The sequence below is a fragment of the Sarcophilus harrisii genome, chromosome 4 (assembly GCF_902635505.1).
Source record: "Sarcophilus harrisii chromosome 4, mSarHar1.11, whole genome shotgun sequence".
NCBI lineage: Eukaryota > Metazoa > Chordata > Mammalia > Dasyuromorphia > Dasyuridae > Sarcophilus > Sarcophilus harrisii.
In genome coordinates, this window is record NC_045429.1 from 251,855,192 (window position 1) to 251,881,910 (window position 26,719).

General features: G+C 35.4%; 1 protein-coding gene across 1 annotated transcript in view; it reads left to right on the forward strand.

Annotated features, from left to right (window-relative positions):
- Positions 1 to 998: 998 nt before the first annotated feature.
- The window catches only part of DST (dystonin), a 575,913-nt gene continuing 550,192 nt past the window's right edge, over positions 999 to 26,719 (forward strand). The window contains 2 exon segments of the mRNA XM_031964703.1: positions 999 to 1,202; positions 1,785 to 1,819. Coding sequence (XP_031820563.1) covers positions 1,022 to 1,202; positions 1,785 to 1,819 — 216 coding nt within the window. The 5' untranslated portion in view covers positions 999 to 1,021.

The following is a 26,719-nucleotide window of genomic DNA, read 5'->3' on the forward strand; positions in this document are numbered from 1 at the left end:
CCTCTCTGTCCTACGTCCAACTCCACTGCAGGTTTGGACAGTGAGGCGAGCTTGGGAGCCACAGACAATCCAAAACCTGAGGGGAAAGCATCAACGTGTGAACAGTCAGCTTCCCCTCTACCCTCCACTCCTTATCCCCTCCCTGCTACTGCCTCAGCCGCTTCACCAGGGCCGGATCCTTCCTGCCTGAAAGGCTGGCAGCAAAGCCCACCCTCGGGGCGCGGGCAGGGGGCCCCTAGTTGGACTCCCGAAAGCCTTTTGCAGTCTCTCGCTGCTCAGGACTCAGTGTACCTCACTTGAAGGAGCCATGTTCGCTGTCCCCCCTCTGCAGCATCCTCAACCTGTGACGTCATCAACCAGCAAGCCAAGTCCAAACCATCCCCCTCTTTTCCCTCCTCTTTTACTCCCCCCTCCCGGGGAGCCGCCGGCCGCAGGCAACTTGGGGATGCGCTCGCGCGCCCCACCCCCCAGGTTCTTAGCACTCCAGCCCCTTCTCCAGTCCTGGGGTCAGCATTTAAATTGGGCGCTGCTGGAATGCTGGAGCTGGAGGCGTCCACCGGGCGATGCGGCTGGCTCGGCCGGAGCGGAGGCTCCCCTTTCTCGGTTTCCATGCAGCGCAGCCGCTGGGGGCTGAGCCGCACCATCGCGGGAGGTGGGGGGAGGGGAAGGGTGAGGGCAAGGAAGGAGGTAGGGAAAAAAAATCCCCGGCTGCCGGGTCGCTTCCCTGTCGCCGTCTGCTGAGTCATGCATTGAGCTCCCCCCCAGCATTCAATCATCAGCTCCGATCTGCTCGGTGTCTGCAGCCATTGGGGAGCCTCCTCTCGGGATCAGCAGCCCTGAGAATGACGCCGCCGCCGCCGCCGCCGCCGCCGCCGCTGCCGCTCTAGAGGCAACACACATTCTGCCATCCATCCATCCATCCATCCTGCGTCGCTCGTGCCTGCGTGTGCGTGTCCCCAGGTGCTTGTGCATGTGTCTCCGTGTCCTTCCAGCCTAGCCCGAATACCCCCCACTTCTCACCATGATTGCCGCAGCTTTCCTGGTGCTGCTGAGACCTTACAGCATCCAATGTGCCCTCTTCCTCTTGCTGCTTCTGCTGGGGACCATCGCCACCATCCTCTTCTTCTGCTGCTGGCACCGAAGGCTGCAGAAAGGGAGGCATCCCATGAAATCTGTCTTTTCGGGTCGTTCCAGGAGCCGAGGTAAGAGATGCAGTCAGTGGCTACGTTTTCCTGAACAGGAGAGATGTTTGGAGCCGTTAGAAGAAGGGAGGAAAAGCTCTCCGATCTCTCCTCCACTACCTCCCATCTCCAGTTACCCACTTCTTACCTGACTCCGATTATTTATCCCCATCTTAGATGATCTAGACAGTGCAGGGTGGGAAGGGGAAGGAGGAGTGAGGGATCCACATTTTAACCTCAGTTTGCTAAAATCTGAAGAGATTCCAAGCTGAGTCCAGGACTGCGGCAGCCTGGTCCCCACCCATCCTTCTTTCCAGGAGCTTAGTCAGACGATAACAAAAAGTCAAGGATGCGAGAGCTGGGGTTCCCTATAACTCCCCGATAACTTTGGCGGGACCTTCCTCCAGGAAGAGCACGGAAGGGGTGATGGTCTGATGTTCTCTCACGGGCTCCCTTACTAGATAAGACGGTGTGTGTAGGGGGTTGGGGGTGGGGATTGCCTGACATGGACCGAGGTCACCTAGTATAAGTTTTTAATTAGTGATTCACCTGGTGCTGAAATCAGGGTCCGATGTAGTTCTGGCTTTTCTGTTTTCTCTCCAGATGCGGTTGTGAGATCTCACCACTTGCGTTCAGAGGTAATTTATTTAGCCCGCACTCTCAAGGTCAGAAGAAGTTCTATTTCCTGAGTACCAATATTCATTGTGTTCTTGTTATGAAATCACTGGGTCACTGAGTTTCTAGCATGTCAGTCTAAGTTAGATTGGTATTGGAGTAAATCTTTCCAGGCGATTTCCCAAACATCACTGCTCAACTAGTTCAAGCAGGCTCAGCAAAAAGATTTAAGAGACTCTGCTTATGTATTTATGTATATATTTATTGAGGAAGGGGCTAGTTAAAAACCAAATATCACAAAACCAAAGAACAGCTAACTGTAGAGTAGATGTGAGTTTACTTTTTAGTCTAAAAGGTATAATTTACTGGTAGTTGCTTCCAACATGTGGTTAGCTCACTGTGTTGCTAAGTTATTCACTTGGATAGGAGACACAGAGGGGAGAGGCCACTTTAAAGAACTGAATTAGGAGAGAGATTGGTTACATCTGCCTTTCATTTTCAGCACTGCCACATTTATTTTCATAGCTTATAGATCTAAAGCTGGAAAGCTCAGTAACCACTGCCAACTTTCCTCATTAAGAGATAAGAAAAGACTTGGTTCTTTGAAGAATATGTTATATTTAGAAGTTTTTGATAGTACCTGCAGAATGATGATAGCTATGATTGGCTTGAGCAATGAGGAATTCCTCTGCTGGTCTCCTAACCATACCTTTCACTGATGTCAGCAGGGGTTAGGCGGAACTTTTTAATTTATTTATGGAAAAAATGATGTTTTTATTTAAGTAGTAAAACAGTTTTATATTGACATTTTAGCCAAGAACCAAGTTCACCATTGTTACTCAAGGTGTGTTCAGACCTTAAGCTTTCAGATGAGGTAGCGATTTTCCTCTTAATAGGGTATCCACATAGCCAGTCTTTATGCTTGTTGGTATTGATAATGAGTATTATGTGTGCAACTTAGAGAGGACATCACAGAGTTGTGGAAAAGAACTGTACTTTTATTTAAAGTGAAAGCACACAACAGACTTTAGTTAAATGAAGAACTGCATTCTTCTGTCTCATATGCAAACTCATTTTGCCTGGAAAAATATATTTCATCAAGTTCTAGGTTAATGGAAATTCCATTTTTGGACACTACATCTGATCTTTATTGCTTATAATTGTATTATGATATAACAACACCTTGGTGTGATATAATTAGCAATATCTCTATAAAGAGAAAAGTCAGACTATTTTCTCTTCAATTTAGGATAATGGGAGACAACCCAGTAGTATGAAATGTTTTGAAGCATGTACAAAAATAAATGTTTTAATTCTGAAAAATTTTAAAGTTATTGTTAATGTACTGAATTGCAATGCTTAGTAAAGAACCATTATATAACTTGAACAATGCTACAAAAAACACATTATTAATTTCTTCCTATATAATGGGCTTTATTTTTCTTTCCTTCTCAATGGTTGGAGAAGGCAGAGCAAGAGAATTTGGAACTAAAAATAAAATGAAACTGAATTTTAAATAACCCCAAAGTAAAACAAAATATATTTGATAATCTCAATAGAGCAGTCTGTGGAATGTGATGGAATAAATATGGAACTGCTACAAAATACACTTTTTTGTCCCCCCCAAAAACATCACTCATCTTGAAGAAATAAATGCTACCATTAAAAGTATCTTTAGGTCCTATGATGGATGATTTCTACTGGTGATTACTCATTTAGTCTAAAATAAACATGATCTTATGGAAGAAAAATCTGTGGTAAGTACAGTCATTGAATGGTTTATCCCTTAGTAAACATAGTTTACTTTGAGATGCTAGTTAAGTACAGTAGTTTTATCCATGGACTCATTTATTGAGACCTAGGTGTAAATTTACATGAGAGTATGCATTTGGTAATCTGAAAAGTCCCTCTGTGTATATATTATGTGTCAGATTTGCTTGTGGGTTAGTTGCTCCTACTATCAATTGCCTGTAATCAGGCCATGTGCCTACAGAAATTCAATTTTGTATCGACAAGGATGATGTACATTTACAGACAAGGTTGCAGGAGGAAGTTTGTTCAGTACTTGCCTTTGCTGGGTGCTAACATTTTTCCCCCAATATCTAGAAACAGTTTAAATAATATATATATATATTCATATACATATATTTAAATGCATATACAAAATGTGATATATAAAGCACATCCATGTACATACACACATACATGTTTACTGATTTAATTTCCCAAAATATCCCTTCTTTTCTACTCAGTGATTCATCCCTTGTAACAAGGGGGGAGGAGGGAAAGACAGAGAAGGAAAAAAAAATACTTAAGCAAAATTAACTAACATGTCAATCAAGTATGATACTATATGTAGTGTTGCATCCTTGTAATCATCCACTAAGAGGAGCTTGGAGGTACATTTCTTCTTTGAGGATCAATTTTTTCTATTTACATTGATGTAGATATTTTTTCCCCTGGATCTGCTCCTTCAATCTGCATCAATTTTTCTGTCTTCCCATGCCTCCCTGAATTCTTCACCTTCATCATTTCTTATGGTACAGTACTATTCCATTTCATTTACTTATGTACCACTGATTGTTTAGCCACCCTCCTCCCTTCCATAATCCTAATCCATGTAATTTAACAATAGCCACAGATTTCAACTCAGTAAATATTAGGATAGTCAGGTGTAAAAATGGATAGAGCACTGGGCTTAGAATCAAGGAGACTCATCTTTGTGAGTTAAAATCCAGTCTCAGACACTTATTACATGTGTGACACTTATTAGTACTTAACCCTGTTTGCCTCAGTTCCTCATCTGTAAAATGTGCTGCAGAAGTATGTAGAACTCCAGTATCTTTGCTAAGGATCCCTAAATGAGGTCATCAAGAGTCAGACATGACTGAACAACAAACTTCTATAATCCTAATTCATACAACTAAACAATCACAAACTTCAACTAAATAAGTATAGCCAAATGGATAATATTAGATGATTTGTGTCTTGAACATTTATATAAACTTCTTGGTATGAAATTAACTCGATTCTTTTTTATATTTAATTCGGTTGCTATATTACAGTCAATATGCTTTCAAAAATGAGTTTGTTCATTTCAACAAACATTCACACAATTATTATGTTCAAGACACTGTGCTAGGTTTTTGGAAATACAAAGACAAGAATGAGAAATACACTTTGATCTCAAGGATTCTATCTTCTACAAGATTAAAGAATTACATGATGAGTATGTAGTTTGACTGTTTCCTGTGTTTTTCACTAACAATTTGTGAATGCCCTAGATGTCCTTTTAAAAGGACATCTTAAGGAATATTTTCCTTTCTCCCCTTTTCACTAAAATGTTATCTCTTGTAGATTTTTGTTTTTGATAAAAATTTGACTAAATTTACAAATAGGCAAACACATTTAAAAAATTGGGCTTGGAAGAGAAATGAGTTTTAAAAATTGGCAGTTGTTTAAAAGCACTCAAATATCCAGGGAAGTATTTTGATTTTCTGATAGTTTATACAAACCTTGAGCTAAGACTTCTAATACTATATTTCCACATTCCAAGCTAAGTAATTAAATACTTGACTTTTACCATTTCTATCTTGATTAAAAGAAGGAGGTGAATTTAGAATTTGCTAGTTTATTTTACACTATGGAAGATCTTTAGAGAGATGGTCTACATTTTTTTTAGCAGTTATTAACAATTTTTATTAAGTTTATTGTTTGACTAAATTTTCACATCCAGTTTTCAATCTTATCCAGCAATTACATGTATAAAGGTATTTTTTTTTAAATTCAGCTAATTAGTTTTGTCTTCCTTGATGTCAACCAATGGTTCTTGTAAACTAGTTGGAAGATGTTGCATTTTCATAATTTTAGCAAATGTGTTCAAAACCTACTGAATCTCTTTAATTTGGTAAAATTTTAAACTGCTTCAAATTTCTTTTAACATGTTTTTAAAGTACACAAATAGGTGGCAAGTATAATTTTCATCTACAACAACTTGGGTTTTTAAATGTGTTGTGAATCAATGGCTTCATACTATCTTTGATACGATATCTCAAGGCATAATATAAAGTTGAGGTTAATCATTAATAAATGTAGATGTGAATATTTCAAATAATCTTGATAACTTTGATTTTATTTTTGATTTATTTATGAAATGAGCTTAGATCATTGTCTATGCCTTGTAATCTAACTGATAAAGAACTCATACAAAGATTAGAAGTGTCAACTCTTATTTTCTGGTTTGAGTTCTCATCATTCATTTTATCATCAAGATATCTATAAAAAATCTGTTGATTTTTGTGTCTGTTTAGATAAAACTAGATGATGTAAACTGGAAAATCCACTTAATCAGGCACATATAAACTACAAAATAATGCAATATTTTGACATCAAATGAATGAGTGTGGATGCTCTGTCAACCCTTTCAAATTGTGGAACTTCTAGGATACTAATATGTAATTATGTGAATGACCATCTGACATACAGAATAAAGGTGCCAGTGTAAATATATTAAATACTAGTAAATCTTAATGCCTTTGTTATTCTTAAATACACCTAAATAGAAATTTTTAATATTTTCTTCTTACAACCCAACTAATCGTTATCCCATTTTTTGGTACATAGACATCTCACTTTTCTTTCTTTCTTTCTTTCTTTTTTTTTTTTAAACTTTAAAAATATTTTATCCCCCCATTACAAGTAGAAACAATTTTTAATATTTGTTTTTTTCAAATCTGAATTCCAAATTTTCTACTTCATTTTCTTTTTCCTTCTCCCATTGGAGAGGAAACCTCAATGAAAAGTCAAACACTTTGATACAGGTTATACATGTACAGTCATGCAACACATAAAAAAATTGAGAAAAATAAAGAAAGGTATGTTTTGATCTTTATTCATATTTTATCAGCTTTTTCTCTGAAGATGGAAAGCATTTTTCATCATAAATCCTTTGGAATTATCTTGTATCATTGTGTTGCTGAGAATAATTAATCAATCACATAGATAATCATACAGTATTGCTGTTACTATATACAGTGTGCTTATTATAATTTGCATCAGTTCATATAAAGACTTACATGATTTTCCAGATTTTTCTGAGAGCATACTGTTCATCATTTTTATTGCATAATAGTATTCCATCATAATCATATACCACAGTTTTCTTTAGTCATTCCCCAACTGAGGGATATCCTCTTAATTTCCCATTCCTTGCTACTCCAAAAAGAGCTGTTGAAATGTATATGTGTATACATACACACACACACACACTCTCTCTCACATGTCCTTTTCTTTTTTGTTTTTTATTCCTTTGTGATGTATATTCTAGGTAGCATTGCTGGGCCAAAGGGTATGCATGATTTTATAGCCCTTTGGCACTGGTTACTCTACTGAGTGAATCTGTATACAACTTCACTAATTGTGTATTAGTATCTCAATTAATTACACTTTTCTTTAGGCGAGTGTTTGAATGGATAAGGAGAGGACTTTGCCCCTTTCCCTAGTAATGAATAGTCTGCCCTATTCATGGTTTATTCTATCTACCTAGTTTACTTGGAATGATTCTTATTTGGCAAGAGATCAAAATGGGTTCCTACTGAGGGAATTTCAAATTTGACAGAAATATTTCAGTGAAGTATAGAGCCATGCTACTGGGACTCAATTTACTTCAACAAAATCCTACAACAGTGAAGAATTAAATAAGGAGGCCCAGATCCATTTTGCTGACCTAGTAGGTCATAGTACCTCAGTTTGATTTCCTTATTCATAAAATGAAAATAAATAATAAATAAAGATAAAATGAACTAGGATTTCTGATATCTCATTTCCTTGTTCCAAGCTAAGTAACCAAATAATTCATTTTTACCATTTCTATCTTAATTGAAAGAGGAAGATGATTTTAGAATCTGCCAGTTCACTTTGCACTATGAAAGACCATTAGAAAGATGGTCTATAAACACTTTTTTTTATCACACACTCTTATTAATAAATTTAAATCTGATGCATCTATTACGTGTATTTTTATTTATTTTCATGTTATGTACATGACTTACTCTACTAATATATTATTATGCACACTGTAAAACAAATTAAAAAGAAATTAAAAATAGATGAAATGATTTAAATTTTTAAAAATTATGTAATGATACAAAAATCCTTTTCTCAAGATAATATTAATTAATAATTAATGAAATTTAAATTATATTTAAAATAAATCTTCTGAAGTAATAATCCTAATTTTAATAATAGTCTGTGAAGATAAGAAAGTGCTAATTCATCCAGCAAATCTTTCAAATAGTATATCTTTATCTTGTTAATCTGTTATATCCTTTATAAAGTATGAGAATAAGGGTTAAGTATCCCTCTAAGATGGGACAATTAGATACTGCAATAGATCAGACCTAGAGTCAGGAACATTCATCTTCTTGAGTTCAAATCCAGCCTCAGACATTTACTAGCTGTGTGACCCAGAGCAAATCACGTAACTATATTTGCCTTAATTTCCTCATCTGTAAAATGAGTTGGAGAAGGAAATGACGAACTACTCTATGTCTTTGCTAAAAAACAAACCAAAAAAAACCCAAATGGGATCACAGAGTTGGACATGATTGTAATAAATGAACATCCCTTCAAGATTTGAATTACATTATGAGTGCAACTCAGATCCAATAAATAATTATGTCTTACAATTAACTTAAATTTGTGATGTGCAAAACATATATGGATCTACTCTATTGAGTTTCCCTAAAATAGAGTTCATTATTTTTTTTCCCCCATGAATCTTCCCTTCTTTCTGATTGTTCTATTTCTATTGAGGGAATCATCTTCTGAGCCATTAAGATTTGCAACTTTGGTGTCTTTCTGGATACTCCACTTTTCATTGAGGTTGCAGATATACAGTGTGGGGCCTGAAATCAGGAATCCCTGAATTCAAATCTACCTTTAGGAGCTTTAATAGCTGTGTGATCCTGGGAAACTCACCTTACCTATTTTTCTTAATTTCCTCAGCTGTAAATTGGGGGTAATATAGCACCTACCTTCAGGATTGTTGTGAAGATAAAATAAGTTAATATTTGTAAAAGCATTCATTAAAGTGCCTGGAACATAATAGACACTATATAAGTGCTTCTTCCCTCCCTTCCCTAATATCCAATCAATTTCCAAGTCGTGTTTGTACATTACACAGTATCTATTAAGGTATCCTTTCATACAAGTATCACCCTAATTCAGGCCCTCAACAGCTTCTTTCTGGGTTACAGCAATAACCTCCTAATTGGGGATAGGAGTGTAGGGAAGCTGAGTGGTATGGTGGCTAGAGCACTGCACTTGGAATCAGGAAGACTCATCTTTCTGAGTTCAAATCCAGTCTCAGATACTAGTTGTGCAACTTCAGGCAAGTCATTTAAATATTTTTTTTACCTCAGTTCCTCATCTGTATAATGATTTGAAAAAGGAAATGGTAAACCACTCCAGTATCTGCCTTTCCGATCCCCTTACACATTATACCCCCTACCATGTACTCTTTGATTCAGTAACATTGACCTTATTGTTCCGCAATAAGGTGGAAATGGACATTTTCACTGGCTCTCTCTTGGAACATTTTCCCCAAAGAAAACCCTAAATGGGGTCCTCAAGAGTCAAATATAACTGAAATGACCAAACAACAAATTCCTAATTGGAGGAGTCTTTGCCTTCAATCATCCTTTTCCAGTCTACCATCCACAGAACTGCCAAACTGATATTCCTAAAACACAGGTATGACCATGTATTCCTCTGTTCAAGCAACTTCAGTAACTTCTTATTGACTCTGGGATGAAGCAGAAACTTGTCTATTTAACATCTAAAGCTCTTAGTAAAAGGCTCCAATCCATCTTTCTGAACTAATGTTATATCTTTTTAAATATAGCTTTTATTTTCAAAATACATGCAAAAATAGTTTTCAACATTCACCCTTGCAAAACCTTGTGTTCTAAAATTTTCTCTCTTCCTTCCTGCCTCCCCTAGACAGCGAGTAATCCAACATATGTTAAACATGTACAATTCTTCTATATATATTTCCACAGTTATCACTCTGCACAAGAAAAATCAGATCAAAAAGGAAAAAATGAGGGGGAAAAATGCAAACAAACAACAAAAAAGTGAAAAAATTATGTTGTGATCCACATTCAGTCCCCATGGTCCTCTTTCTGGATGTAGATGGTTCTATTGGAATTGGCCTGAATCATCTCATTGTTGAAAAGAGCCAAATCCATCACAATCATCACATAACTTTGACTAACATTATTTCTTTTCACGTATTCTATATTCCAGCCATGCTGGACTACTGATTACTTGCTGTTCTACTTCCTGCCTTTGTACCTTTGCACAATAATGAGAAATACCTAAAGACTGGAGGCCTTTTCTAATCTCTTCCCCTTCCTAGTATTCTCCCCCAAATATTTTGTATTTATTTTATACATATTTTCTATTTACCCATATGTGTGCAAATTATTCTCCCCTTGAGAAAAAGGTAGTTTGGTTTTACCTTTGTATCCTTGATGCTTAACACAGTGGCTTACAAATAATAGTTACTTAATATATGCTTGTCAAATGGAATTGAATTATTTACTAAGTACATGCTAGGTAGTTGGTACTGTTAGTCACTGTGGAAACTAGGAAGTATTAGACATAATCCCAGTTAATCTATCCAGGAATTTCTATTCCATTTGAAGGGACTAGACTCAAGTTAAAATAACAAATACTTATAAGCAGTGATAAATGAAAGGCACTGATCTTTACCTTGGAAATCTTTGGTTCTTCAACCCCTTCTTATTCTATAATTGCTACAGGAATTCAGAGGAGGGAGAGATTATTTCCAGATGAGACAATCAGGAAAGCCTTGGTGGGAAGGTGAGATTTCTTCAAGATCTTGAAGGTTAGAGAGAGCAAAAGGATGAAGACAGGATAACTAACATAAATCACAGTCAAAGAATAATGAGTAGTGTGGTCTGATAGGATGGAAACTAAGGGGAAAGGACTGAAAAGCTGAGACAAAATTGTGAAAGCCCTATATGTCAGGCCAGTTTGTGCAGAAGTCAGTATATAACAAGTGTCCCTTCTAGTGAAGACAAAGTTGGATTAGAAATGTCACCATGACTTCCTTTCCAGCTGCTCTTTTAAAGTTTCCTGCTGACATAATCAATATATGATACCAATATATGCCTATATAATACTATGTAAATATATAATATGCCTAATATGTGGAAGGTGCTATGTCAAGCTCTGGGTATACAAAAAAAGTCTGACTGGAGGAGCTCACAATCAGTGGGTGAGCTAATATGAAAACAAACTGGATAGCTATATATAGGATAAATAGGAGGTAATCTCAGAGGGAGGGCACTAGATTTACCAGGGATTGGGATCTTTATGTAGAAGGTGGGACTTGAAGGAAATCAGGGAAACTAGGAGGTGGAGATAAGGGAAAATGTTCCAAGAGAGAGCCAGTGAAAATGTCCATTTTTTGTTCATGGAACAATAAGGTCAATGTTACTGAATCAAAAAGTACATGGTAGGGAGTGTGAGGTGTAAGGGGATTGGAAAGGCTGTGTGATTGGGATTTTAAAGGGCATTGAATACAAGAAAATTTTATATTTTATTCTGGAAGTGATAGAAAGCTAGTGGAATTTATTGGGTATGTGAAGGAGTGTTATAGTCGGACTTGCACTTTAGAAAAATCACTTTGGAGGCGGAATGGAGGATGAACTGGGGTAGGGGGCATTTATGGCATGCAGCCCTGTCAGGAGGCTATTGCAATAGTCCATGTGTGAGGTAGTATTAGGGGATATATTTGAGATGTTACAAAAGTGAAGCTGACAGGTATTGGCAATAGATTGGTAGTGAGAGTTAATGAAGAATTGAAGATGACCCTCAGGTTGCCCATCAGAAGTTTGGTTCTTGTTTGTCCTCTCTTCTTGAGAGGACCATGACATTAGGAAGATGATGCCATTTCTTGCAACTGAATTGGATTTAAGTGAGGGAGGGCTGTCCAAAGTCACCAGCTTTACTCTCTCCTCTGGAGTCATCTGATCAGCAGCAATTTATAGATCAGGACCACTGGAGATGACCCTGGATGCAGTGGAAACCTAGGCCTTTACAAGCTAAACTGTTTCCTGGATCTTAGTTTGGCCTGGATCTTAGGCCAGAGACAAAGAATGGCCTCTTTTACTTAGTTTTAAAACAACAACAACAACAACAACAACAACAACAACAAAACCAGTTTGTAGTGTTAGGGGGAAGACTCTTAGGATTTCTGGCCAAAACAGAAACAATTGCTATTTACACTCAGTTGGGTCCAAACAATGACTAAGTGAGGCTTGGGCTGGGACCTATTGTTGGCCAGTCAATTGAGCCAGTGTGATTTGGGTTTAAGGCCTGGTTCTTAAGAAAGAAATCTAGCCCACAATCCTCAAGATTTCTTGTGAGATTTCCTAAACAAAATGTTGTCTTCCTCTGAGCATAGCACTCTCAGGTAAGGGTATGATTCCTTATTTAGACAGAGGAGGTAGGAGGGGAATAAAGAAGGAAAGAAGGGAAAAGAGAGGAGGTAGGAAGGAAGGAAAGGTGGGAAGAAAGAAAAAAGAAAGGGAGAAAGAAAGGAGGGAGGAAAGGAAGAAAGGAAGGAAAAAAAGAAAGAAGGAATGTAGGAAGGAAGGAAAGGAAAGAGGAAGGGAGGGAAGGAAAAAAGAAAGGAAGGAAGAAAGAAAGGAAGAAAAGGTAGGAGGAAAGAAATGAAAAAAGGGAAGGAAGGAAGAAAAAGTAGAAAGGAAGGAAAGAGAAAGGGAAGAAGGGAGGAGGCAAGGAAGGAAGAAAGGGAGTAAAAAAAGAAGGAAGGAAGGATAGAAGGGAAAGAAAGAATATAGGAAGGAGAGAGGAAGGATGAAAGAAAGGAAGGAAGCTATCTGCATTGCCCAACTGGAACTGCTCAGTTGGATCCCCAATGGGGCAGCTCCTACTATTCACAGATTGTTGTTTGTTTTTTGTTCTTGAAGAGGACCATGACATCAGAAAGGCAATGCTTTGCAAGTGAATTGTCTATCTTCAATTGTCCTGATCAATATTTTGCCTGTGGACTCAGATGATTCTGGATGAGAGAGTAGATCTGGTGACTTTATACAGTCTTCCCTCATTTAAGAGAAGTTTGGAAGTGGGAGAAAGAGGGAGGACGATAATGAGTTTAATTTTGTATATGTGTTTACATCTATATCTCTGATAGGCAATTAAGACATAGATTGCCCTAATTTTGCCTCCTTCAATCTTAAATACTTAAATCAAATTCATTCTTCCTCCCTCCACATATAGAATCATATTCTTACCTGTTGATGCTCTGCCCAGAGGAAGATGAATTTTAATCACTGAAACCTCAAATAGTATCTTGGGGTTTATGGACTTTCATAGATTTAGAGGTAGAAGACTTTAGAGGCTACCTAATCCAAGTCTTTTATTTTACATATGAGGAATCTGAAACTTACGAAGCTTAAAAAAAAAAATTAAAAAAAAAAAAGGAAAATTTGATCAAAGTCAGACAAAATTTGAATTCAAGACCTCTGATCCCAAATCTTTTTTTTTATTTTTTTTTATTTAATAGCCTTTTATTTACAGGATATATACATGGGTAACTTTACAGCATTAACAATTGCCAAACCTCTTGTTCCAATTTTTCACCTCTTACCCTCCCCACCCCCTCCCCTAAATGGCAGGATGACCAGTAGATGTTAAATATATTAAAATATAACTTAGATACACAATAAGTATACATGACCAAAACATTATTTTGCTGTACAAAAAGAATCAGACTCTGAATTATTGTACAATTAGCTTGTGAAGGAAATCAAAAATGCAGGTGTGCCTAAATATAGGGATTGGGAATTCAATGTAATGGTTTTTAGTCATCTCCCAGAGTTCTTTTTCTGGGCATAGCTAGTTCAGTTCATTACTGCTCCATTAGAAATGATTTGGTTGATCTCGTTGCTGAGGATGGCCTGATCCATCAGAACTGGTCATCATCTAGTATTGTTGTTGAAGTATATAATGATCTCCTGGTCCTGCTCATTTCACTCAGCATCAGTTCGTGTAAGTCTCTCCAGGCCTTTCTGAAATCATCCTGTTGGTCATTTCTTACAGAACAGTAATATTCCATAATTTTCATATACCACAATTTATTCAGCCATTCTCCAACTGATGGACATCCATTCAGTTTCCAGTTTCTAGCCACTACAAAAAGGGCTGCCACAAACATTCATGCACATACAGGTCCCTTTCCCTTCTTTATAATCTCTTTGGGATATAATCCCAGTAGTAACACTGCTGGATCAAAGGGTATGCACAGTTTGATAACTTTTTGAGCATAGTTCCAAACTACTCTCCAAAATGGTTGGATTCGTTCACAACTCCACCAACAATGAATCAATGTCCCAGTTTTCCCACATCCCCTCCAACAATCATCTCTGATCCCAAATCTAATATTTTTCCCACCATACCATTTGATACCTACTATAGAATGAATGTGACAATGATCTTAACATCGGCATGGTTAGCCACTAGATCTAAGCTTATACATAGTACTAATCACAGTCAGGATAGCTGCAAAACCTGTAGGTAGCACCTGCTTAAAAATGACAGAAACTTGCTAAAGAATGGTCACATTGGGTCGTTTGCAAAATGGATTGTTATGGAAATATAATATAACATAGATACTATATGCAATAATTTGTATTGGTATATATTGTATACTAGCACTAGGGCCATGTTGTGTAGTAGATAGAGTCAGAAAGATTTATGGTCAACTGCTTTTTTTGAATCATTACCTGTGTGATTTGGGATAAATCACATAAACTAAATATGTCTCATTTTTCCTTTTCAAAATTCAAATGTAATTTTATGAACATTTACATAATACACAATTATTTTTTCTTAAAAATTGCTCATCATAGAAATGTTTTCATTATATAATGAGATACAATTCTTTCCTAATTCATATGGAAAGGAACTTAAGCAATCATTTACTGTTTACTTTCTATGATATGTGTTAGAATTATCTCCTGTAGAACAACAGGTGACATAAAAGAATGGCATTGGCAGACTGTCATTTAAATGGTGGTACTGTAGAGATCAATCATTATATAGCTATCAGTCTATTTTGATATAGTTGCATCTACATGACAGATCAACATTCATTAGTACATATATAGACTGTGCAACAGAAGTCTTCAGACTCATGACATTAGTTAAAAAGGTCATAATTACTCTTCTAATGATTCAAAGATCCTTAGTCATAAGAAATAGGACAATTAAATTGTGAATGGTTTTCCAGTTAGAACAAAGTGCCATCCACAGTATCATATTTACATAGGGCTTAGTTCATCAGTTTGCATTATGTCATTAAAATAATTTGGTTGATCTCGTTGCTGAGGATGGCCTGATCCATCAGAACTGGTCATCATCTAGTATTGTTGTTGAAGTATATAATGATCTCCTGGTCCTGCTCATTTCACTCAGCATCAGTTCGTGTAAGTCTCTCCAGGCCTTTCTGAAATCATCCTGTTGGTCATTTCTTACAGAACAGTAATATTCCATAATTTTCATATACCACAATTTATTCAGCCATTCTCCAACTGATGGACATCCATTCAGTTTCCAGTTTCTAGCCACTACAAAAAGGGCTGCCACAAACATTCATGCACATACAGGTCCCTTTCCCTTCTTTATAATCTCTTTGGGATATAATCCCAGTAGTAACACTGCTGGATCAAAGGGTATGCACAGTTTGATAACTTTTTGAGCATAGTTCCAAACTACTCTCCAAAATGGTTGGATTCGTTCACAACTCCACCAACAATGAATCAATGTCCCAGTTTTCCCACATCCCCTCCAACAATCATCTCTGATCCCAAATCTAATATTTTTCCCACCATACCATTTGATACCTACTATAGAATGAATGTGACAATGATCTTAACATCGGCATGGTTAGCCACTAGATCTAAGCTTATACATAGTACTAATCACAGTCAGGATAGCTGCAAAACCTGTAGGTAGCACCTGCTTAAAAATGACAGAAACTTGCTAAAGAATGGTCACATTGGGTCGTTTGCAAAATGGATTGTTATGGAAATATAATATAACATAGATACTATATGCAATAATTTGTATTGGTATATATTGTATACTAGCACTAGGGCCATGTTGTGTAGTAGATAGAGTCAGAAAGATTTATGGTCAACTGCTTTTTTTGAATCATTACCTGTGTGATTTGGGATAAATCACATAAACTAAATATGTCTCATTTTTCCTTTTCAAAATTCAAATGTAATTTTATGAACATTTACATAATACACAATTATTTTTTCTTAAAAATTGCTCATCATAGAAATGTTTTCATTATATAATGAGATACAATTCTTTCCTAATTCATATGGAAAGGAACTTAAGCAATCATTTACTGTTTACTTTCTATGATATGTGTTAGAATTATCTCCTGTAGAACAACAGGTGACATAAAAGAATGGCATTGGCAGACTGTCATTTAAATGGTGGTACTGTAGAGATCAATCATTATATAGCTATCAGTCTATTTTGATACTAGAAGTTGCATCTTGCATGTAGAGATCAACATTGCTCTATTAGTACATATAATAGACTGTTGCAACCAGAAGTCTTTCAGTCAATGTACATAGTTAAAAAGGTCATAATTACTCTTCTCATTGGGTTCTCTGGGCAAGTCCTTTATCTACAGAAATCTGGCAGCAATTAAATTCTGATATTTTCCAGTTTCTGGATGAACAAAGTGCCAAAGGCCATCATCACATATCATATTGCTACATAAGGGCTCTTGTTCAACAGTTTGGGCACAATATCAAAGTATACCAAATTGTCCAGTTATATTTCAGCTGGGAGACAAAAGTCAGAGAGATATATACAGAGATCCATATAAGCAGCCAGGTTATTGTTATTAGATTCTGAAAGTTGAAAATGCAGGTAGTGAGACCTGCATATCCCCAGCCACATCACTTTTCCAGGACATTGGGGAGGGGCTTGGACTAGCTGACTTCTAAGATTCCTTCTACCTCTAAATTTCTGATTCCTTAGAGCTCTATGATCTGACAAAGAGTGTCCTAGATGACTTTCTAAGATGATAAATCTCAGGGAAAGTATTAATCACCATTAGTAGAGGGGTTTCCTCATTCCCTATAATACTGAAATTGCACCATCTCCAGGACAAGATGTGGGGAGGGAAGAAAAAAAAGGAAAAAAAAATTTACATGATAACTTGTATATTTAAAAGGAATAGCAAGTTGTACATAATAGATTTGTAGTTTCATGTATAATCAACCTTTTTTTAATTAAACTATGTTATGAAAATGCTTGTTTTATTCTTAAACTAAAAATAAAATAAATCTTAAAAAAAAAGAAAGCACAAATTCAGTTCTATCATTCTGATATTCTAATAGATATTTAATCATGATTAGTGTTTAGGGCAAATCTGTTTTAAAATTTTTTTCTGGGACCATCTGAAATTTCCTTTAAGATTGTTTAATTCTCTTGAATTGTTATAAAATCTATAAATATGCTTATTTCCTAATGGAATTCTGGAGGGGAGGACACAGATGTTTTTCATTTATGGCTTCAAATATACTCATAATTATGTCTAAATTGAAATTCACAGTTTATACATTTATTCAGAAACAGAGAAAAATATACTGTAAATATCTATTAAATCCCCCAATATTTCTACTAAGATGATACCCATGATATTCACATTTATTTAATCCTATGTGGAAATATAAAAATCTTTCTTATTTAACAACTCTAGAATATAACCTATCTTTATAAAAATATATTTTTGTGACAAACTTCTTTGAATTTAGCTGAATTGGCCCTTGGAAAATTGTTAATGCCTGGACCCATTAAAAAACTTCTATCATTTGGGACAACCCATCTTTACATAAGCTTTGTTGAAATAACTTTTGAGAATCCAAGATTATCTCCAAGCCATGATGAGGCATGTCTAGTATTGCCACCTGATGAGGCATGATTATAACTTTAGTGGAAGGTATTAATTTTATGTATGCATGTTCATACATATGTGTATTTTTACAAATAGCTATGATATACACATAGAAATTCAATTACCTTCATCTTTACGTACTTTGTATTCCATAAACACTACCACACTTGACCTCATTATCACTTGAAACTGTTTTTCCTGGATCTTGAACTCTATAGTCTCTTCTTTGATGAAAACCTATTATTCTTCCATCTCTTTTTATCATCTTATAAGTGCATTTTATCCAGTTTCCTTCTTATTTTTTCTGCCATATCTACTCTTGTCAAAGGACAAGGGAACAATAGCCCCTTTTCCCTTCTGCTTTCTTCTTTATTAGACTGCTGATCACTTCTAGAAAAAGGTTATAGAATTGAGGCATCAGCTCCATTATAAATTTATACAATTCAACTCATCTGGTCCCTAATGATGCTTATCATTATTGTATTTCTCACTGTTTTTCCACTTTCTTCAGTTTTATCTTTATTTTTGTTTATTTTATGTATAGTACTTTTCACTTCTGATGCAAGCTTTCTCAACTCTCTCATCATTTCCCTCTCTTTATTTTGGTCTTTACCCCTACTCCCCTCCTTTTCTCTCACAGACGAAAGTATTCTTCATTTCCAGGAGTAACTTCTTTACTCATATCCTCAATAACATCTCTCAATACTTTCAGGTTTTTATTTTCTTATTTTTTCTTTTATATTTTCAGTCTTCTCTGCCTAAAATAAACTATTCCCTCCCCACAGCTTTTCCTAGACCTGCAAGCTATTATCTACATTCTCTTTGTCCGTCCTCACTGAATTTCTTCAAGGAGTAATTCATCACCTTGCTTCTTGGAATTGGCTTTTGTGTCCAACCACTTGACTGAAATCTGCTCTCTTAAAGATATTAATGACTTTCTTAATACTTCCTCCTTGACTTAAAAAAAACAACTGAATTTGATACTTTTGACTACTCTCTCCATTTTGAAACTCTTTCCCCCTTTGACAGCTGTCCCAGGAATTCCCAGGAATGTTGTAAACTGTATCCAAGCCATCCTATTTTCATCTTCAGGAATGATGTGAATTCTCATCATTGTCAACCTTATCACACGTAAAAGAAGCCAAATTCCTGGGACTATCTTGTCAGTATGACTAAAGCTTACTCAGCTCAGCATCTCAGATAAGGGATCCTTCTTCCCCTAAGCATGTGCAAGTAGACACATTTTCACCCTATAAATAATCTTTGTGACCAAAGCATTCTGTATTAGCATATTCTTTTTCCTGCTGTCCCATCATGCAGTTGCTGACATATACATAATATACATAGAGTTCTTGATTGGTATCCTCCCTAACTCCTCCTTAACTCTCTATACACTGCCTTTACTTCCCCTCTCTCTGTTCCTGTTGACCTTTAAATAGCCCTGCTCTCCCAGAACCTAATGCTTCATCAGGATACCCTAGGTTTCTGTTCTTAGCTTCTTCTTCTTCTTCTTTTTTTTTTTTTTTTTCCTATATCTGCTCTCTTAATTGATTACCTTTTCCACTTGAAAGATTTCAATGATCACTTTTATGGATATGATTACTGAGTATACGACTTTTGTCCTGATCACTCCTCAGAGTGACCAATATTTCCAACTGCCTATTGGACAATTCCACCTGGATATTTCATAAGTACCTCAAACATAACATATCTAAATCATCTTTTCCCACAAACTTTTCCCCTCTAGCTTCCCTGTTTTTATTAATGGTACTACCATTTTCCCCAAGTTTCTATGCTTGCAACTTAATGCTATGTCTTTTAAAAAAAATCTCCTTATCTACCATAATTAGTCAATTATATTCTATCTCTTGCAATTGTCTTTTGTTTTCTTTTTTCTTTTATTTTTCTTTAGATCCTCATTACTTCTCAGATGATTTCCTGAATGTCCTTCTAAATGATCTTTTAGCTTCTAGTCCATCATTCACAACTAGAATTGTCTTATAGAGTAGGTCTGATCATAATACAAGTTGCCATATATTTGAAAATCTCTAATCACTCCTTATTATCTAATGAAGAAAAATCTAAATTCTTTAGCCTGGAATTCATAGCTCTACACTTTCTTTCCAGTTTTTTTTATCTATTACTCTTCCCTCATACTTAACTTGTGCTTTAGTTACATTGGACAGCTCATCTATCCTTGAATATTTTCAATGTTTTTCCATTTTTGCAACTTTGCTTAGTGTATCTTTTACCTACAATATCCTTCTCCTTCATTTCATAATATTCAATTATTACTCATTTTTAAAGTTAAGTCATTTCAGTCATATCCAAATTTCATTTAGGGTTTTCTTAGCAAAGATACTGGAATGGTTTGCTTTTTCCTTCTCCAGTTCATTTTACAGATGAGGAAACTGAGGCAAACAGGGTTAAGTGACTTGCCTAAGATCACATAGCTAGTGTCTTAAGCTGGCTTTGAACTCAGATCTTCTTGATTCCAAACCTGGCACTCTATTTACTGTGCCACTTAGCTGCCTGTCCACTGTTTCAGTAATATTTGGTGAAATCCTGACTTCCTCCACCCTAATACTGTTGTACGGTAGGAGAGCACTTTGGTAAAGGACCTTCAGGATCCTGGCAAGTATTCACACCTTGCAGCTAATTCTTTAATACCTGTTATTTTCCTCAGGTGCTAATTATACCCCAGGTTCTACTCTGTCATTTTAGTAGCTCCAGACAGATATTAGTAGTGGAATTCCTAGATCCCATTTTCTTTTCTTTTCTTTTCTTTTTTTTTTTTTAATTTAATAGCCTTTTATTTACAGGATATATGCATGGGTAACTTTACAGCATTAACAATTGCCAAACCTCTTGTTCCAATTTTTCACCTCTTACCCCCTACCCCCTCCCCCAGATGGCAGGATGACCAGTAGATGTTAAGTGCATTAAAATATAAATTAGATACACAATAAGTATACATGACCAAAACGTTATTTTGTTGTACAAAAAGAATCAGACTCTGAAATATTGTACAATTAGCTTGTGAAGGAAATCAAAAATGCAGGTGGGCATAAATATAGGGATTGGGAATTCAATGTAATGGTTTTTAGTCATCTCCCAGAGTTCTTTCTCTGGGCATAGCTGGTTCAGTTCATTACTGCTCCATTGGAAATGATTTGGTTGTAGATCCCATTTTCTTAAGAAATGTAGTCATAACATATATGCTCTGGGTGTCCAACTGAACCCCTAGAAAGCAACAAAAATTCACTTATGAGGGTCAGAATCAAATCTGACATTGTGTTCACTTTCATTCCCTTTTTTTTTGCTATTCCTTTTATTATTTATTTTTACATTTTAAGATATGTTTTATCCCTCCCCCCCAATTATGTTAAAACAATATTCTAACATTAAAAAAAAAAAAGTTTGGAGTCTTTCCCTTATTCCTCTCCCTCCTCATTGAGAAGGTAAGCTATCAGATATATGTTATATATGTACAATCATGTAAAACATTTCCTTATTAGTAATGTTGTATAAGATGATGCGAATAAAAGAAAAAGAAAGATCAATAAAGAAGGAAAGTAAGTGAAAAATTGCATGCTTCAGGTTGTATTCAAACAATATCAGTTCTTTCTCTTAAGGTGGATAGTATGCTTCATTATTAGTTCTTTAGGATTTTTTGAATCATTGTATTGCTAAGCATAACTAAGTCATTCACAGTTTGTAATCCCTTTCAAACTGATTCACTTGATACTCTTTCTTAACAGAATTGAAGGTGGTCCATCTTAAAATCACCAGTCATCCCTTGCTGCTGAAGTCTTCATGAAATATCCTGCATATTTATATATAGGATAGCAGAATATCCTGCAAACATTATATTTTTGTTTTTTAATATAATTTTATTTGTCCAGTTATATGTAGAGATAGTTTTTAGCATCCATTCTTACAAAATCCAAACATTTTCTCCTCCTTCACTCCCCTCCCTTCTTAAATGGTAAATAATTTATATATGTGCAATCATGTAAAATATTTCCATATTATTCAAGTTGTGAAAGAAGAGACCAAAAGGAAAAAAAATGAAAAAATAAAGAAAAATGAAAATAGTGTACTTCCATCTCCTGTATGTATTCTAAGGAAGAATTCTTGTAAGTGCTCCTCACCACTTATTACTATTCCTTGTGACTTCATGCTGTACATTGTCTTTTCCATCCTGGACCCAAGCTTAATTGTCCCCTGTCCCTGCTACCTATGTATTTCCATAAGGAATTTCCTTTGACCTACTGAGAAAAAATGTAATTTTTCTGTCTTCTGATGTCAAATAGTACTTCCTCTCCCTCCCTCCCCCACTTTCCCATTCTTCTTTATATTATAAGAAGGTAATGTGGTGTGGTGGACTTTGAGCCAGGAAAAGACTTAAATATATCTTATAAATACTGTTGTAAGGACCAAATTAATATGTAAAATATTTTGTAAATATTAAATTATGTGAGTTAACATAATTACTTGTGTATGCATTATTTTCCCAGTTAAAGTCTAAAATTTATGAGATGTGTGTCCTTTTTGGGAAATGTAGTAGGTGCTTAATAAGTGTTAATGACTGACTGATTTTTTATCTTTCTTATCACTAGGTTCCAGAATAGAGCCTTACTTATAGTTAGAACTTAGTAAATATTTATTCGATAGAATTGAATCAAATCTATGTACAAAGAATATGTACTTATACAATACACACAGCTAGAGATGCATATGTATATGATGACTCTTTTTCTGTCCCCAATACCACTGTCCTCCTGGTCTCCCAAGTTTGTAGCCTTGATGTTATCCACAAATTATTTTTCCTTATCTCATTTTTATTTCCTTACAAAATTTACTTCCTGAACTTTGTCATTTCTCCCTTTCTCTCCCTCTCTTACAACTGACCCCTTCTCTTACTCACTCAGCTGTCATCTAGTACAGATCCTAATAATCTTCCCATAGTCTCTTAATTGAGCCAATTTCTCTCTCTCTCTCTCTCTCTTTTTTAATCTTTCACAAAACTAACAGTGATTTTCCTAAAGCACAAATCTAACCAGGTTACTTTAGTAATTCTGTGTTGCCTCTAAGACAAACCATGAACTTCTCTGGCCTTTAAGGCTCTCTGCAGCCAGGGCCTTATCTACTTTCCTAGCCTAATTGAATATACTCTTTCCATATTCTAGAATCCAGTCAAAATGGCCTTCTTAATAATAATAATAATAATAATGTTTTTATATCGTGCTTTAAGGACATGTTTTTGCTTTTGTCCTTATATATTCGGTTCCTACCAGAATATCTGATATTTAATATATCCTTATTGATTAGTTGGTTTAATGATCATTTTTTAAATGTGAGAAGTAACAGAGTTTGCAGGGAGAAAAGAATGAGAGTAAGGAATCTTAGAAACATTTATTCTTTAGTAGCAAGTCAGAAAAAATGTAGATTGTTCATGTCAATGTATAAGTGAATGACTATAGAATATTTACACATACACACATATACACACACATTAAGACATGATGGTCAATATGTCCAGCACAGAATAGTAAAAAATTTATCATTACAACATCATTTTACTTTCTAAACTAATTAAATAAAAGGGGGATGTAACCCTTCATCTCCTTATATCATTTTAGTCTCTAGGGAAAGAAGGGAGGTTAGGTTCAGGGCTTAACTAAATTCTTATAGGGCAAGGTCTCACCAGTTTCCAAGTTCAAAGCTTCCCTGGGCTCATGACCCCAGCACTTTGTCATCTCATGGCTTTTGGTCTGGGCTATCTGGAAAATTTTGTCTGAAATCCTATCTCAAAGTTCACCATGGCTTGAGATTTTGGGTTCAAGGACTCTACATTTATGCATAGAATTGTAATGGATACACAAAATAGACCTTTCCAGAATCACATTACCTTGAAAACTAGATGGTTAGAGATGGGGTAGAAGCAGGGAAAGGTGACCCTTCCCCCATATGAAGCACATTGCAGAGTACCCATATTATGGATGAAGAAGATCTTTATCTCCTTGACACTTCTGGGAAGAAAGAGAGAGACAGACAGACATTTAGAAAGAGACAGAGAGATATTGTTCCAGTCAGTCTTCCTCTTCTATCTGTGTGGTAAGGGAAAAATGTCTTCTCCCAGAAGTAGTTCCCTATCATCTTCCACATGTATTCATCCACCTTAGGTGATCTGGGGATGTCCCTGTTATAAGAAGAAGAGACTATAGAGGCAGATTGAACAGAATGAAAGGGTGAAGGTTGGAATGAATTTCCAGAATAAGAAGGAAGAGCACAGGGTCAAAAGTAGATATCTGTGCTGTGGTATGATTGTTAAAGTGTAGAGGATTAGGATATTATGTAGTGATAGACTAATTGAGTGGGTTGCTCATTCAATGGCAAAATGTGAACTGGGCAGTTTGGATTTTCCCTTATTATTAGACTACAATTTTTGAGTGATTATTTGCATTTAGCATTATGTCATATACAAACAAGCATATGGAGAACCTCATCATCCATAGGACATTTTCTTCTCACTTGGACTATGCATAGGACGTTCTCCATCACAAAGTAAAATAGCTTCAATTAGGCTATGACTTTTATTTCTTGCATGATATTATTAATCAAAGATCAATGAATAAAGTTATTTCTAAGGTTGCATCAGTTAAGTTGCTTATATGAATTTTACATCTACATGAGAGACACCTTGTTGGAAAAGAACCTTTAAGAATGCATTTTTCTTTTCTTAACCAAATATTTAAAAATAATAAATGAATATAATAGAATATTGTATTCCCTGAATCTCTCATTCAGGTATGTAACAAAGGAGATAAGGCTTGTTTCAGGATTCTGGAAAACCCTTCAATAACCTTATATTTTCATCAAAGATACTCCTAATTCTTTCATAGACAATTCTCACAAAGATGTTACAGAGATGAGAAAATAGGCATATGATTAGTAGTTACTGAGAATTTCCTCTCTTTTGGTTAATAGTAATACATATGATTTTTTTTATTCCTCTTAGTATCATCTCTTTGCCATATCTGGAGAATCAGTATCTTCAAATAAGTATTTGTGTATTTGATGTGTTAAGAAATATATTATGGAAATGTTTGATCACAAAATGTAGTTAGGTAATATTGTAGGGAATATAAGGCAAAAGATAGTATGACGCCATGGAGGACATATAAAGCAAAGTCTAACACACTTAGTATTTGATAAGTCTCAGTCTGTCTTTTTTACTTCATTAGTACTCAAATAATACTCAAGTACTATGTCCTCTTCCTAAAATAGTCCTTCAATTACTTATACGTTAGAGTTAAAATATGAGGATTCCATTTTCAATGTTGATGAGATGAGCAATGTTGTGAAAGATATTTTAATTTACATCTATTTGTTGTCATTCATCTTTTCCCACAAATGCTTTTAGGATGATTTGGCTAATAGGAAATTGCATCAAAAAGGTCTATTTTGGTCTTTCATTGCTTTGTGCCATGATAAGTCTTATAGTTATTCTGTCTCTTCCTCTTTAATGTTTTACATTGGTAAATTTGTGCTCTGAACCCTGTTGTTCTTAGCTGCCAAGTCTTTCCACTTAGCAAAGAAATCAAATGTTCTTTGACTGAGGTCATTTCTGATATCTAAAAGAAACTCCTGGTACTACTTCATAAATTTCCCTTTAAGTGGTCATTATCACAGTCAGTGTCTTTATATTGATTTCTAATTTTTCAGAATCAACAGCTTATTAAATAGATTGGATTGGAGTTATAATGATTGCATCTAGTATCTTCTTTTACCTTTCTATTAATTTGTTAATTCTGAATTTTACTCTAATGAGTTTGTGATCTGACAGTATAGAGAACTATGTTGACTTGCTTTTGAGGGTCTTGTTGATGTCTTTGTAAATTCTCTACAACAGACACTATCTACCTTATTTCAATTATCTACATATATAGTGCTCTTTTTATTTATGCTTCTCCAGAATGGCAACAGACTAATTGAAAAATAAGTACTTATTAAGTACCTAATATGTGCAGGAACTCTGCTAAGCATTGGGATTACAAAAATCAAAAATGAAACATTCTCTTCTTGTAAGGATTTCATATTCTATCAGGGGAGACCACATGAACATATATAAATAGATATATAATTAATACAAAATAAATACAAGGCAATTAGGGAGGGAGGACACTATCAGTGGGGAGATCAGAAAAAGTTTTGTGTGTAAGATGATTTTTTAATGAAATGGTTAATTATCCTGTGAAGTGATGTCCCTTATTACTTTGTGACAAAGTCAATCAGCCAATAAGCATTTAAAAATTGTTTTTGGTTGATTTATTTATTTAATATTTTCCTCAGCTACATTTAAAATAATAATCAATAAAAAAACGGAGAGAGAGAAAGAGAGAATGCTTCAATATGTATTCAGACATAATCAATTTCTTTTCTGGATATGGAAAGGATTTTTCATCATAAGTAGTTGTGGATCATTGTACTGCTGAGAATACCAAAGTCATTTACAGCCAATCATCCCAGAACATTGCTTTTACTTTGTATACAGTAATTTCATTTTGCTTGAGTTCATGAAGGACTTTCCAAGTTTTTCTGAAAGCATCCTGATCATCATTTTCCATAAAACAATAATATTCTATCATAATCAGACAGCATTTTATTCAGACATTCCCCAATTGATGGGCATCCCCTCAATTCCCCATTTTTTGCCCTGAGAAGAGAATTGCTATAAATATTTTTGTACATACAGGTCTTTTTCCTTTTTAAAAAATCTCTTTTGGAATTTATGCCTAGTAGTGATATTTTTAGATAAAAAGAATACATGAATTTATAGCCCTTTGGGCATAGATCATAACTTTTGATCATTTATCAA